At 36.7% G+C, this 15,930-nt stretch overlaps 2 protein-coding genes and 1 pseudogene across 2 annotated transcripts; all 3 read left to right on the forward strand.

Moving 5' to 3' along the window:
• The first annotated feature begins 1,116 nt into the window (after positions 1-1,116).
• On the forward strand, positions 1,117-1,685 carry LOC137737697 (mitochondrial import receptor subunit TOM7-1). The gene has a single exon (XM_068477241.2). It carries the CDS (start codon positions 1,187-1,189, stop codon positions 1,406-1,408), a length of 222 nt encoding a protein of 73 aa, XP_068333342.2. The 5' UTR covers positions 1,117-1,186; the 3' UTR covers positions 1,409-1,685.
• A 7,231-nt stretch (positions 1,686-8,916) lies between these two features.
• On the forward strand, positions 8,917-10,719 carry LOC137736066 (methyl-CpG-binding domain-containing protein 2-like; annotated as a pseudogene).
• Positions 10,720-11,919: 1,200 nt separating this feature from the next.
• On the forward strand, positions 11,920-12,351 carry LOC137736067 (uncharacterized). The gene has a single exon (XM_088683425.1). It carries the CDS (start codon positions 11,920-11,922, stop codon positions 12,349-12,351), a length of 432 nt encoding a protein of 143 aa, XP_088539551.1.
• The last annotated feature ends 3,579 nt before the right edge of the window (positions 12,352-15,930 follow it).

The following is a 15,930-nucleotide window of genomic DNA, read 5'->3' on the forward strand; positions in this document are numbered from 1 at the left end:
AAAGGTTACATCAAAAGAGACAACACCAAGCACATTGCGCTAAAGTTCTTCTTCTCACATCAACAACAAGAACATCAGAAGATTGAAGTCACACAAATTCGTTCACAAGACAATATGGCCGACCTCTTCACCAAATCACTACCGAATGCGACGTTTCAGAAGCTTGTTCAAGGAATAAGTATGCGTAAACTTTCTAAGTTGTAACACTACTAGTTCTCTTTGGAATTATGTCAAACTTAGGGAGAGTTTCCTAAAATATACTTACTTGATCTTAATGTACTCTTTTTTCCCTACGATTAGGAGCATTTTTCCCACTGGGTTTTTGCTACCTAACAAGGTTTTGATGAAGCACCTACCTTGGATTGATTATATCCCTAATGAGGTTTCGTAGACATTTCATTTGACTTTGCATTTCTCACACATTTTTACTTAGCCTAGAGGTTTTGTACCTACTCAGGTTTTACCATAGTCATTGGGTTTTTTGTGAGACTTGCTTCCATATGCAAGTTCCTACCTTATTTAAGAGTAGCATGTTCCCAAAATCAGTGCTGACGAGTTGACTTCCTTAACTCTACATGATGCCGAATTTACTTGAGTATTTACACACTCAAGGGGAAGTGTTATAAATTTCTTATTTAAATGTGATTGTGTAAATCCTAAATTTGATTTTATTCTAGTTATTCTTTCCTATTAGGACTTGTATTCCTTAGAGGATAAGGATTTATTCCCTCCCTTATTACTATAAATAAAGGCATTGCGTAAGTGGAAGAACATATCCTCTACACAACCCTACAAACATATCTCTCTCTATTTTCTCTGCGCCACCAGCCCTCTCTCCCTTGTCAGTTAAATATATGTCACAACAATAACCAAATTGTCATGTCTTTTAATTTTGTGTTAGCTTTGATAAGAGGGTTAGAAAAATAATTTCATGAAATTTTGGTTCACAAAAAAAGTTTTATAATACGTAGTCGCTTAGATGATTTATTTTTTTTTCTTTTGTGAGAGTGAGAGAGAGGGAGAGAGAGAGAGAGGAAAAAAAAACGACGGCTGTGATGCACGCTACACAAAAAGTGGTGTCTGGACACTTGTTAGGGCCCCAACCCCCAAGCAAGCCGATCAATATAATTAGGGTTTGGAGAGCGAGAGGCGCGCAGACTCACACGAGCTCCAGAAGAAAAATTCAATGGCGTCGAAGATATCTCTGAAAACCAAGGGCAAGACTCCGGCGAAGGGCTCCAAGGGCTCGGAAGAGCGCTCGGTGGCTCAGTCCGTGAAGGAGTGGAGCACGTGGGCCATGAAGAAGGCCAAGGTCGTCACCCACTACGGCTTCATCCCGCTGGTCATCATCATCGGCATGAACTCGGATCCCAAGCCGCAACTTTCCCAGCTGCTCAGCCCGGTCTGATCTGATCCGGGTCGGATCATTCAAATTCCGTGATGGGTTTTCGATATTGTCTTTAATGGGTTAATGGGTCAGTGCTTATTCGTCGAATCTACATGTTCTGGTTATGGGTAGGAGGTATTAGGGTTGAGTTATTTGATTTGAGGAATTTTATGTATGCTTGCTTAAACTGACGAATGGGCACTTTTCACTGAGGATTTTGCCTTTTGTTGTTGGATTTATGGAATATATACAGTTGGGGTTTCTGCTTCCTAATAATCCAATTTGATTGCAATTTTAAGTGTATGATTCATATTGGGTTTCTTAGTTTTGTGTAATGTTATTTCTTTCTTTTTCGAATTGGATTGCTCTCTCCTGCTTTTTCGTGTACAATTTGATTGTCTGCCTTTTCTGTTTGGTATTTCTTTGATTAATTTGTGTTGAGGTTCATAAAGTAAACAATTTGAGACCTCGCATTGGCGTGTGATTCTGTGATGCTATTTTTCGAGAAATTGTTGTACTATCATTGAGTATTTCTCCTTTGCTATGCAGATAGCATTTTGCTTATTTAGGGATGCATAGCAATGGTCGCTAGTTTGTATCCCCAGCATCAGGTTGAAAACAGTAGACTGCTCTATGGTTTTGAGGCATTGAAAAATTGATCATAGTAGTTGAAGTGTTTGATTTGTTACAAATTTGTGGACCAAGACAAAGCCCCTTATTCAGGCTAAAACCAAAGGGGTCAAACTGAAGGGACTTCGGTTAGATTCCTTCTCTTATTTCAGAAAAGAAAAAATGGTTTTGAGCTTCTCTTTTTTATTTTGAAGGGCTGATATAGGGTTAAACCCTAGAATCTCCTATTCGAGATATCCAAACATTGGATTCCTGTTCCACAAGTTCCTACAGGTATCGTTTGGTATGCAGACGGAACAGAACGGGACAGAACGGGACGGAACGGAGCGGGAGCAAAGATGCCCTTGGATGGAAACAAGGAGGAAGAAGGAGACGGGGAGGTTATAATTTTGTGTTCCACGGATGTGGAACGAGTCGTTCTAGGGGGTGAGGTGGAACGAAAATTCATCCAAAACTCGTCCTGTGGAATAGCTCGTTCCACCCATTTTAGGCGCACCAAACGTGGGACGGAACACCTTATCCCATTCTGTTCTGTCCTGTCCCACGTACCAAACAGTACCACAAGTCACAAATAACTCCTAGCTAGAGCATCCTATTTCATATGCATAACCATCCAATAGAAGGATTTAGGCCACCAAGGATTGGATGATGGACAATAAAATAAGGCCTATGGTTCAGTAGTCTTTAGCCGAAGCATCGTGATTTGGGAAAGAAGTTCGAAGTTTATTGACTTGAATTATTAGATTACTTGGGAGCTCGACATAAAATCACCGGAATTGAATTCTCCACAATTCGACTTAGCTTAGGTAGTCATGACAAACTGTTTTGTGTCACTCATGTGGAATAGCTCAAGTTGATAATCAATACTCGCTTATAGGGAGAATAAGAATTTCTCATAAGCCGCTAATCAATTGGAATAGTTCAAATTGGTCATTGCATTGTTAATTAGAACATATATCGTACACCCATTTGAGAAATAAATTGAATAAATTAACAAAAATGATTAAAATATGTTGAACATACATTTAATTGATGAAATAGAAAGATAAGTTAATAGTTAATTATTCCAGCAAAGGCCAATAGATTTAAGTTGTATAAAAACTCAAATTCATAAAGCCCAATGAGCCCAAAGAGAACCCAAGGATGGTTATAGAAGTTAGAGAGCGAGTTAGGGTTTTGACTCACTCAAGGAATTTTCAAGGAACCATTCAAGGAGGAGATCAAGGCCCTTCCTCAAGGGTGATAAACTTTGTTTAACAAAGTAGTGCTTCAAGAGGCTGGATTCAAATCTTTATCCTTTGTATCTAAAGTTTAAAAAGGTTCATTATTCATTAGGCTTTGAAGAATTTGGTTTTGGATTTGTTTTGATTTCTCATTTATGCCCACCCAGTGATTGGGAAAAGCATGGTGTCGTAGCAGTCACCCATGGCATCATCGGCCGATTGAGCGCGAAAAAAAAATATTTTTTTTATCCTTTTTAGAGCTGGACCATAACGGGAAAAAACCTACGACATCATTTTTTTTGTTTTTTACAAGGGCGCCTTTAATAAAGGCATATATTTTAATTTCATAGTCAAAATATATATGCCTTTAGAGATTTTAATAAATTTTTCCCTACAATTTTGTTGTTACATGTATTATAACTAACCATTTGTTTGCCTCAAAATTACAAGACTGCCACTGACACGGAATTTCTAAATTCTTCGGACACAAAAAAGCACAAATTTAAATTTTTAGTAAAACAAAATTACCTACAATCTAACATTGTGGATGCCCTTCACATATATTTATAAAATTAAAAAATTAAAAAAAAAGTGATGCTACTCTATTTTTTACAATAGTGAATAAGAGAATTGTTTAGTTTTGTTGTACAAAAAAAAAAGACAAAGGGGTTCTCTCTTCTTGGGATAAGCATTGGGTAGTTTAGCTTGGGTTGACATTTTTGAAACTCATTGTCGCCCAAGTAAATAAGCAAACCAACCCACCCAAACCATTCTTAGGTAGGTTGGGTTGGGCAAGTTCTATAGTTTGGCCTTAATTATTTTTTCTTGTTCCAAATGTGAGTATCGATGATAAATATTCAAGGTCCATGTCATATTCAACCTAAATCATTTGGATTTTCTAACCCCTGGATCTAAAGTCGGTGAAAAAACTATCCACGCTTGACGCGTGAGTAAAAATTAAAATAAAAACAATATAAAACTTCTCTTAAAAAAATAACCTGAAAATCATTACAGGTTTACAGAAAAATAATAAAACTCTCAAATCCCAAATTTAACACAATCTCAGCTTGTCTAGCTCTTGTCTTCCCAAATAACTCATCTGTAAAATAAAAAGTGAGAGATGAGCAACCATTGTAGGACCAAATTCTGCACAGGCAGTTCCTCTAGCTAGAGTGAGTGATTCCAGTAGATGTGGTGGGCAGTAAATTATTATTATTATTATTATTATTATTATTATTAGGGTAATGACAGGAAGACCACATTTTTAAACCAAATTTGGAAACCAAATGATGTGGTTGTAGATGATTAGATTATGGGAAATTTTATTTGAACTCATATAACCTCTTATTACACCCAATTTACTCTCTACACCCATATAATTTTTAATTAAACTATTGATATCTTTTTAAACCTAAATTTACTGCCTAAATCACCCTCACAACCCAATCCAATATGTAAATTTATCTTTACACCCATTCAAAAAATTAAAAACCATAAAATTCATTACACTTTCAAACTTACTGGGTTAACAATGTGTCATTGTTGCCAAAGTTTCATTTGCCCAATAGATTAAAAGACTACCTTGAGTTCCTATTTCTTCTAATTTCTTGGTTCATAGCGCACAACAATGGCGACAACTCGTTTCCCCTCGTTGACAACTTTGTTGCTACTGGTCCAATACTCTTGTATATACATACCTATCTTAAAAATAGGTTCAGTAGCAGGACAAGCCAAGTTCAGCACAGACCAGGCTGCCATTCCATTACATATACGTATCACGTATGTGTTGGTTTTTCAGGATTTCTAAACTTGATTGGCAGTAAAGATAGGGGAGTGGTTGTTTGTGCAGGCTAATGCTCTAAAATGTCATATTCTTGTTGTTGTCTTCAACATGTCCTCTTTAATAATTTTGCCTCTAACCCTAAACAATTTAAGTGGCAGTTTACCAAACAATATATGCCAACATCTTCCAAGCATTCAGGGGTTGCATTTGCCATGCAACCAATTTGATGGAGGGTGAACATAGGATAAATACTATGGAGTGTTTGATTATTGAATTCACTTTTAAAGTTTAAGTTGGGTGTGGAAAGAAGTAATATGGGTTCAAATAAAATTTCTCTTAGATTATTATTAAGTGTTGATTAACGTGGTTGTTTCTTATTAGTGACACGTCATTTGGTTTGCAAAATTATTAATATTGTTAGAAGAAATGGTGGTGGTTATGGTGGTGCTTTCAATTCTAACATTTCATTGAAAGATGACAAACTCTTTGTTGCTCTCAATGCTCATCACGCTCTATCTCCTACCCAGTTGTGTTTTAAACTCATTTGTTATTTTGAATTTTTGATCACCCAATTGTTTATTTTGGCTGAATTGAAAAACTCAATTGGTTGTTTTAGGAGGAATTAAATTCCTTTATCCTTTTCATGCTATGTCGATATTGGCTATTTGTTTACTATATGAAATGGGGAAAGGGAAGAGAGAGAGAGAGAGAGAGAGAGAGAGAGAGAGAAAATGGAGTAAGAGAGAAGTGTGAAAATATGCTAAAGATAAAGGGTATTTTCGTAACTTACACTTTTGAGGAAACAAAGCCAATGATGTCATCTTTCATATATATATATATATATATATATATTGTTGTAGGCTTATTTGACAGAACTATTCTAAGAGAATAGAGAGGGGGAGGCCAGTGGCAATAAGAGAGAGAAGAGAAAGATTTAATTGTGAGGTGTGTGTTGTATCACCCCATTGTGCCCTTATTTATAGTCGTAGGATATGTTAAATCCTTCCCCTTTTAGGATTACAACTCTAATAGGATAATAACTACTAAAGGGAATATTCAAAGATATCCCTAGATACACTAGGATTTACACAATCACGTTCACGTTCTTATTCTAAATACAACTACAACACTCCCCCTTGAGTATGTAAATACTCAAACAAAACATCGCATCAGATATTCAATAGTTGAGGTAAAACAGTTTATGAAGTCAGCGGCACAACGGACGAATGCGAGTCTCAAATATAAAGAAATTATGCATTGGTAGTAAAACTCACAAAACGTCGCTATGATAAAACCAAAGGCAGGTGAAAACCCATAGACTAAGGAGAAAAGTGAGAAGTATGCATAATGTCTAAAATAAACATCAAACAGGACGAAAGTAATGAACTCAATGGAGTATGATCATCCCAGGATGGGTGCCTCATCAAAACCTCGTTAGGTAGCAAAAATCCAGTGGGAAAAATGTTCCTAATCGTAGGAAAAATAGTACATTAAGATCTAGTGAATATGCTTTAGGATACTCCCCTTGAGTTAGACATAACTTCCAATAAGAGAACTACAATCAATTCAACTTAGATAATTTATGCATACCAATTCCTTGGACGAGCTTCTGAAAAGTAGACTTGGGCAATGACTTGGTAAAGAGATCGGCCAGGTTGTCTTGAGAATGGATTTGCTTGACTTCAAAGTTCTAATGCTGTTGTTGCTGGTGAGAATAAAAGAATTTTGGCGCTATGTGCTTGGTGTTGTCTCCATTGATGTATCCCTTCTTTAACTATTTGATACATGCTGCATTGTCTTCAAAGATCGTCGTAGGAAGGTCAACGACGGATGTAAGACCACTAATGCTTTGAATATGTTCCTTGACTACTCTTAACCAAAAGCACTCACGCAATGTTTCAGGCAGGGCGAGGATCTCAACATGGTTCGAAGAAGTCGTAACTAATGTTTGCTTGGTAGACCTCTAAGATATAGCGGTGTCTTCAATGGTAAAGACATAACCCATTTGAGAATGTGCCCTATGTGGGTCAGGCAGATATCCAGCATCTGCATAACTAACAAGGCAGAAATCAACCCAAGAATCAAGGGAGGTGGCGGCTCCTCTCGATGATTCGTGGGTGTAAAACTAGCCCAAGTCTGTCGTACCCTTAAGGTAGCAGAAAATGTCTTCAACACCATTCCAATGTTTGCGTGTGGGCGCATTGCTGTATCTAGCCAAAAGATTAATAGCGAATGAGATGTCGGGTCTAATGCATTAAGCCAAGTACAATAAAGCCCCAATTGCACTTAGGTATGGAACTTTAGGCTCCAAAATCTCTTCCTTATCCTTCTTTGGACGGAAAGAATCTCGCTTAGCATCTAGAGTCCGAACGACCATAGGAGTACTCGAAGGCTTCACTTTATCCTTATTAAAACGTCGTAACACCTTTTGGGTGTAGTTCGATTGATGTACTAGAATTCCGTCCGAACAATGCTCAATATCCAAGCCGAGACAATATCGAGTTTTCCTAACATCTTCATCTCAAATTTCGATTTCAAGTGAACAGTAATTTCCTCAAGCCCTGCGGGAGTTCCAATGAGGTTTATGTCGTCGACATAAACTGTAACGATTACAAATCCAAAATATGACTTCTTTATGAACATGCATGGGCATAATTCGTTATTCACATAACCCTGACTTGTCAAATATTCATTCAGACAGTTATACCACATCAACTCAGATTGTTTCAATGAAAGTCCTTTTGGAACTAGTCAATGGAAGTCCTTTTGGAACTTTCATGTAGATTTCCATATCTAGATCCCCATAGAGATACGCGGTTATCACATCCATATCTAGATTTCCATATCCTTTTGGAACTTTTTATGACGTCCATTACGGGGGAATACATATCCTCGTAATCAATCCTAGCGCGCTGAGAGAAGCCTTGCACTACGAGGCGTGCTTTGTATCACACTATTTCATTATTCTCATTACGATTCCTCACGAAAACCCACTTGCAGCCCACGGGCTTCACATGTGGTGGAGTATTAGCTAGAAAACAAACACTGCAATGCAGTGTCTGAATCCAAATGTACAAATGACATGTAAGAGGCCTGTGAGTGATGGCAAAAACAAAATCAGGAAACAGACACTGCATTGCAGTGTCTGATCCGTAAAACTATGAGAAATTGAGTGTTAGTTGAAGTGGATGTCAGCTATAATGGCAAGTTTTATAAGTTTTGTTTATTTTAAATGCATTTAAGTATCACAATACGTTATTGACCTATTTACAATTAACATAAATATTATTAATCTATTGTTAATATCGTAACTTTTTATTGATTTTTCACAAAATCACCCAATATATAATTTGATTTTAAATTTTGCGGTTAATTTTGAAAGCATAAGTTGAGCTTATGAACATAAGGAGGACAAAGGAGATATTTTCGATAAAATCACCTGGATTATATCTACAAGCACATAATAAAGGTATTTCTCCATAAAAATTCACTTTCTAAATAAATTCAATAAAGTGGTGCATGCACACCCGAATGTCATAAATTTTACAAATTAGTTGTCGTTTTGTTTGTGGAATTCTCTCTTCATTCTTCCATCATCTCACCCATGATTGAGCCTCCAGTCACTAGATGATGATGATGAGTCCCCGTCCTCACCTCCGACCCTAGGATTTACTCATTTACTCATAACCACCGTCCCTGATCGATCCTACTCCGCCGCCTTCATCATCATTCCTAACAGATCTCTCGTCATCATCCTTGTAAGAATGAAACTAGATCCGAGTCTGTATAAATCTTCCATTTTTTTCTCACTGGTTTTTTTATTGTAGGAGGTGTTTGAGATCTGCTATTTTCTTTTTTTCCCAATGGATTCTCGGAATTTCTGTGTTGTTTCCATGGATTCTCGAAATCCCTACAAGATAACGTTCAAGAAGCTCACAAGAAAAGAAGAAAAAAATACGCCCTCTCAAGACGCCATTGACGTCCCTCTATCTTCCTTTTCCTCTTTCTCGGGTTCGGATGATGAAACCCTTCAAACCCATTTCCAACCGAACGAGCTAGCGTATCACCCTGCAACTGCAGCAGCCAATGCCAATGCCGCGGCCATAGTGCATGACAATACTAACACCTCAATTTCGTCTCTGTTTGATCACCTGAACAATTTGGTGTCATTTCCATGGACATATCTGTTTAATCATCCACCTACAGTTTTGCCGTCTGTTGGCGTTTTCACTATGCAATGTGCCAATTGCTTCAAATGGAGGCTTGCTCTATCGAATGAGAAGTACGAGGAGATTCGGAGCACATTCTGGAAGTGCCCTTTTACTGCGAAACCACACGCGAATGGCAGAATTTTGTTTCTTGTGATGACCCGGAAGACATTACTCAGGATGGAAGCAGGCTCTGGGCCATTAATAGGCCTAACATTGCTCAGCCCCCGCCCGGGTGGCAGCGATTGCTGAGGATCAGAGGTGAAGGAGGCACCCGATTCGCAGACGTGTATGTAATCTATGATGCAACATTATCATATTCATCAGCATTGCCAACATGCAACCTAGTTTTGTGACATGCCCATTTCACGATTTTGTGTATTCAGATACTATGAATCGCCATCAGGCAAGAAGCTTCGCTTTTCGGTGGAGATCCAGCAGTACGTTTTTGTGATTCTTGCTTAGTTTAGCTTGAATTTCACAATCATCATTTGGTTGATAGCTAATTAGCTATGCTGGTTTTGATATTTTCAAGTATTTGCTTCAACATCCTGAGTATCTAGATGCAGGGGTTAACATGTCACAGTTCTTATTTGTGACTCCGAAGCCTTTGCAGGAAAATTATGTGAGGAAGCATCCTGAGAATTATTCAAAGAAGCACCCTGCATATTTGACAAACTCTACTGATACTCCAAGACTTCTTGCACCTGGTGACGAAGGTATGACATTATGAATTCTTATGGAATGTGTGCTTATGTGCTTTTAGTTGCTTCATTTTAAGTGTGGCTTATGTTAGTGTTTTGCATCAGATCTTTATATAATGGCATGTTTAAAACCAAATTGTCGTCCTAATGAGTGGAAACGCTTCCACTGGTGCCCACTTGCTCAAGACTAAAGTATCTGTCAAGAAAACTAGGGAAGTGTTTGTTGGAAGGCCTTATGTATTTTGTAATATATTTTGGTTTTGCATTCTAGTGATTTACTTAATAGCTATGGTCTCTAAGGCACCTCGATAGAAAGCATGGTCAGTTAATGCGTTTGGAAATTCACACTTGATAATAATGTTGCAAAGTGTGATGTCCTTTCCATGTACTGTTCATTATGTTCCTGCATATCTATTTGGTTTTACGGAACTTTCTTGCTTCTTGGACATGACCGATACAATGACAATTAGTACAATGTCATGTATGAAAATGAGGGAGGGAATGAAGACTTTGAAAAGAGACCTTTGATTTTGGATGTCCTATTACTTCAGGGATGGTATCTTTCATTGCTTGCACAAAAAGAAATAATGACACAAAACTAATATTATTGTGTCTGTTTGCAGTAAATCCGGTAGCATAGGTTGCTCTAGCTAACGGTCCAGACTTGCAACCTCGTCGACTAGCACTCCCTCCTCTAAAATTAAGGGAACCTCTGTTTGATCCTTTGGTTTGACCAACAAAGAAGCGAGCAACGAACTCTAGCATCAAAGACTTACAAGGTTGATCCAAACATTAGCACATAGTCAAGTCCAGAGGGGCCTGATCAATCTTGAAACAGTACTTATCTACACAACTTCATCCAAATCGTCCTTATATGGTGACTGAATGTTCATTTAGTGTTTCCACCTCGTTTTGCTTGTTAGTACATAGTTATATACACTATATCTGGAGAAGAATTAGAAAGGTTTCCAACTCATTTGAGGAAGAAAAGAAAACGGAATTAAAGTTTTGTAGGCTTGATTTCCTGTGATATTTTTCTTTTTTTCTTTTTTTTTTCTTTTTAAAAAAAGGACATCCATATTGTATCAGCCATGTCAGATCCAAAGACGAACAAATTCACGTGTAAATGGATGGCGGGTATTTTTAGATGCACTTCAAAAGTGGCTTATGAAAAGATTTTTTGCTTTATGCGAGTATACCAGGTTTTTCATTTTTTCTCCTATTGAATTGACAAAGTCGTTGAGCAGTCAATCCGTCCTATTCAAGATTTTAATGAGTCAATCTTAGTCCAGTAAAGTCGATAGAGTAGGCAAATATATACCTACTCTCCTTTAACAGGCAGTATTATCTACTTAGGCCATCTCCAACCGAGGGCTAGCAAGAGGGCTCGTTTTAGCCCTCTGGCCCTTCAAGATCCTCTAAGATATTAATATTTTAATGAACAGTACAAGGCCATATTTGCCTCCGTCTCCAACCGAGGGTCAGAGGGCTCGTTTTAGCCCTGTCACAAAAAACCATCTCCAACCGAGGGCCAAATGGCCATAAGGCCAAACACAATGTATTATTTAAAACTACAACTTAAATTCAAATCCAACGGCTAAGTGACGTCAGCATGACATCAGCTAGCCTTTGGATTTGAATTTTTCTTTTGCTATAAATAGGGTGGATATTGGGCTATAATTCACACATCTTTGAATTCAATCTATTTCAATTCAATCTTTTTGAATTCAAGTTTGCAATGAATTCCAACTTTGGATCCTCTTCGGATGCCAACTGGAGGTCCTCATCTAATTCCAAATTGGAAGCAAAATGGGCGCAAATGAGATGAGAATATGAGTTATCTGATGAAGAAGTTCAAGTAAGGCGCAACAAACAAAACATAGCAGCAGCCATGGCTGTGGCCATGGTGTGTCAGCCAACTGAGGAACAACCTCAATGGGGTGGCTCTATTGCTGGTCGCTCTTACAAACCACAAAACAGAGAAATGTCACATGCCAATCTAATGAACAACTACTTCAACCCCAACTTGGTGTACACAGAAGAGGATTTCAGACATCGCCTCCAGATGAGGCGTCATGTCTTCGAGCGTTTACTTCGTTATGTCCAGCAGGTCAATCCATACTTTCAACAGAAACGGGATAGAGCAGGTCGCCCTAGTTTCTCACCTCATCAGAAGGTTACTATTGCACTTCGAATGATGAACTATGGCTCCCCAGCTGATTCAATGGATGAAACCTATGGTATGTCTGAGTCTACATGCCTTGATACTCTTGAACAATTTTGTGACACAATTCTTCAGGTTTACAAAGACGAGTACCTTCGCGAGCCAAATCAAGAAGATCTGAATCGGCTTATTCACAAAGCTGAAGACCGTGGGTTTCCAAGCATGATTGAGTCATTAGACTGCATGCATTAAGATTGGAAGAACTGTCCCACTAGATGGCAAGGAGGCTTTAGCGGAAGGTTGAGAAAGCCAACTGTTATGTTAGAGGCGGTTGCCTCATATGACACATGAATTTGGCATGCTTTCTTTGGAGCCCTTGGATCCCAAAATGACATTATAGTTCTTGGGCATTCACCCCTCTTCAATAACTTGATGGAAGGTAAAGCACCTCAACTTGACTACTACATCAACAACCGTCAATACAATACGGGGTATTACTTGGCAGATGGCATCTACCCAAAGTGGGCGACACTTGTCCAAGCAATTCCAAACCCTAGGAATGACACAAAAAAGGTTGTTTACCTTACACCAAGAGGCATACCAGAAAGATGTTGAGAGAGCTTTCGGTATTCTACAAGCACGGTAGAAGATTATTAGCGAACCGGCAAGAGGGTGGAGTCGAGAAAATTTGGACTCCATCATGATGTCTTGCATCATATTACATAATATGATAGTGAGGATAAGCGAGATGGGTATATTGATGGAGAGTCCGATGACGACCAAGAAGATCCAAATAGTTCAAAAAGGGCTTGTGCAAAAATATATGATGGGCCTAATTTGCCTTTCAATCCAAGAACTAGTAGTATATCTATAAATGAGTACATGAGGCGCTATAGAATGATACGCTCTCGTGCCACAAACAAGAATCTACAACAGGATCTTGTTGCACATCTTTGGGCCAAAAGAAGCATAGAGTAGGCGTTTAAGTTTTATGTTGTTAAATGTTTTTTTAAATGTTGTTTAAGTTTCATGTTGTTAAATGTTTTTTTTTATGTTATATAATTTGTATGTTGGTTAATGTTATTTAATGTTGTTTCATATTGTTTAATGTTGTTTCATGTTACTTAATTTAATTTAATGTTGTATAATGGATTAGGAAGTTATAGGAAAAAATATAATTTAAAAAAAAATATGAAACAAATTTTGTGAAATAGAAGTTATAGGATAAAAATAGAATTTAAAATAAAATAAAGCAAATTTTGTGAAATAGAAGTTATAAGAAAAAATGGAATTTAAAAAAACATGAAACAAATTTTGTAAAATAAAAGTTATAGAAAAAAATAGAATTTAAAAAAATATATTAAAAATAGAAGTTATAGGAAAAATTTTGTAAAAAAAAAAGTAATAATAAAACTATAAAAAAAAAAAAAAAAAAAAAAGTCAATGCAACGACTAGCTGACGTCATCTAGCCGTTGCATTTGAATTTTTTTCTTAAGTATTCATGTTGGTTATAACCGACAGGAATACATTTATATTAAATAATATAAATGTATTCTTGTCGGTTATAACTAACAGGAGAGCTGATTATTCTGGCCAACCCCGGGCTGGCTGGCTGTATGCAGCCAGTCCTCCAGCCCTCTCCAATTCCGTAAGGTCCTCTTAGATTCCACAGCCCTCTGGCCTAGCCCTTGGTTGAAGACTGTTTTTGGGCTATTTTCAACCCTCTGACCCACTGGACCCTTCGGTTGAAGATAACCTTAAAAGCTGGATAGGTATACCAGATTCCACTAAGTTTTTTTTTTTTTTTTTTTTTAACAATCGATATAATCTACACTTAAAAATGAGGAGTTAGCTTAATCTCACAATGAACCAGTAATAATGTGGTTCAAATTTACCTTTAATGAGAATCGCATTTAAAATCTCTTACTTGTAAGTAAAAAATATATATTATTAAATTATAGTACGAAATGCCCGAATTCCAATTAGTTTGTATAGTATAATTTTGCCTGTTTTGTTTGCAGGATATGCTCAGCATCTCAAAAGGCCCAGGCAAATGAGATCCTTTCTTGATCCTAATCCATTTAATTTTCATGATCCATAAATTTGGATTTTTGAAATTTAATCTAACGATTAAAATTATTATAACTTTTAATGAGATCTTCTATTTGTAACCGATCATTAGATCAAATTTTAAAGATCCAAATTTATGAATCATAAGGCTCAGGCCGAAGAAATCCGAGAGGATCCTTTCTGTAAAAAACATGTTGCTTGACGCACTTTGGACCCACTAATATTTTATTAAAATGAAACAAGTAATAGATATATAATATAATATATTGCGAATTGCCTCCATTTTGCCCTATCCTCGAGAAAGCGCGACGTTTAAAGACAAATGAACCAGCTAAAATGTCACATCAGCCACTAAAGTACAATTTTATCACACCAGCCAGCCTAGCCATTTCATTAAATACAGCTGTGTAAACAATTATTTTTAAATAATCAATGTCAAATCATGCTCGTTATCATCTCTAATTTAACATGCTAAATATAGTTTCTTAATAATTTATTAATTTTAAATTTATACTTTAAATTTATTAGTTATTAAACTATTTTTGGATGTTTTTAAATCTCACTATTGAATTTGAATCAATTGTTCCAATTGAGGAACTGAGCCCCAATAAAAAAGTTGAAAGGGTGCTACATTTGGCCATCATGATACCTTTTTAGCCAAATAATGATCTTGTGGACTCCATAGGCAAGCATCGGTTAGAGTAAAATTTTTGGACAAATTAGGCCATTTTTTTATTTTTGAACATTTAACCCTCTCCATTGGGATGCCCTTAGTGAACGAAACTAAGAGCCTATCTAAAATTTACAAGTAGAATGGCTAAAAACGTTTACTTACTAAAAGTGTTTATGATTTGGTTTGGGCCACAAAATGAGCGTATTAGAGAAAAACTTGTTAAATAATAAGAAACACTTTCAAGTGGTCTTCCGGAAAAAAATACTTCCCAAGAGGAACCACTTGATTTTAAATAAAAAGTTCAAACACGTTTCTAATGAAAGTATTTACAGCAAAAACATTTATAAATTAAAGTGTTTCATTAAGAAGCTATCTAAAACGAATCCTAATTCGAGAGTTTGGCATTTTTCTATTTCATAAATTTAGATAATTCCTTCTATCGCTTATATATAAAATAAAAAAATTAAAAATTAAAAAATTAAAAAAGTTTGGCAGGTGCAATTAACCCATGGAAAAGCTACTATTGACTTGAATGAGGCAATTAAATCCAAATGCCAGTGTTATATTTATCATTTCTTATATCATTTTTTAATAAATAGGTTGTGTGGTTCAGTAAACTTTTACATCACCATTCTATTCATTTGTGAGTTGCTGCTCCTTTTGAACAAGAACGAAATTCGAAATGTAGCCACACTTTGTAGAAAACCAAACTAAGGTGAGAAAATATTTCTAAAAGCATTGATTTTCATTGCTTCATTCCTCTGTATAAATAGTTACATAAGGTTGATGTACAAGAGTGCTATTAGGATTTTAAGTTCCCATCTATATCAGATACAAGAGATAAGAATATTATTATCAAAAGTCAGAATACAATACTAAGTTTAACATATGTTGGACTCTTGTTTAACAACCCCCTTGGTGTCGAAGGATGAACAAGTTTTGACCGAAGAAGAAGATGACATGGCTTGTTAAGGCCCTTGGTGAGTAAGTCAGCAAGCTGGTCAACGGAAGGCAGAAAACGAACCTGCTGACTGCCCAAAGCTACACGTGCACGGACAAAGTGGTAATCTAACTCAATGTGGCGAGT

The sequence above is a fragment of the Pyrus communis genome, chromosome 13 (assembly GCF_041283825.1).
Source record: "Pyrus communis isolate YQ-2024b chromosome 13, ASM4128382v1, whole genome shotgun sequence".
Classification (NCBI taxonomy): Eukaryota; Viridiplantae; Streptophyta; class Magnoliopsida; order Rosales; family Rosaceae; genus Pyrus; species Pyrus communis.

Excerpts from the sequence above, each read along its gene's own strand:
- LOC137737697 (XM_068477241.2), top strand. The coding sequence starts at position 1,187 with ATGGCGTCGAAGATATCTCTGAAAACCAAGGGCAAGACTCCGGCGAAG.
- LOC137736067 (XM_088683425.1), top strand. The coding sequence starts at position 11,920 with ATGTCACATGCCAATCTAATGAACAACTACTTCAACCCCAACTTGGTG.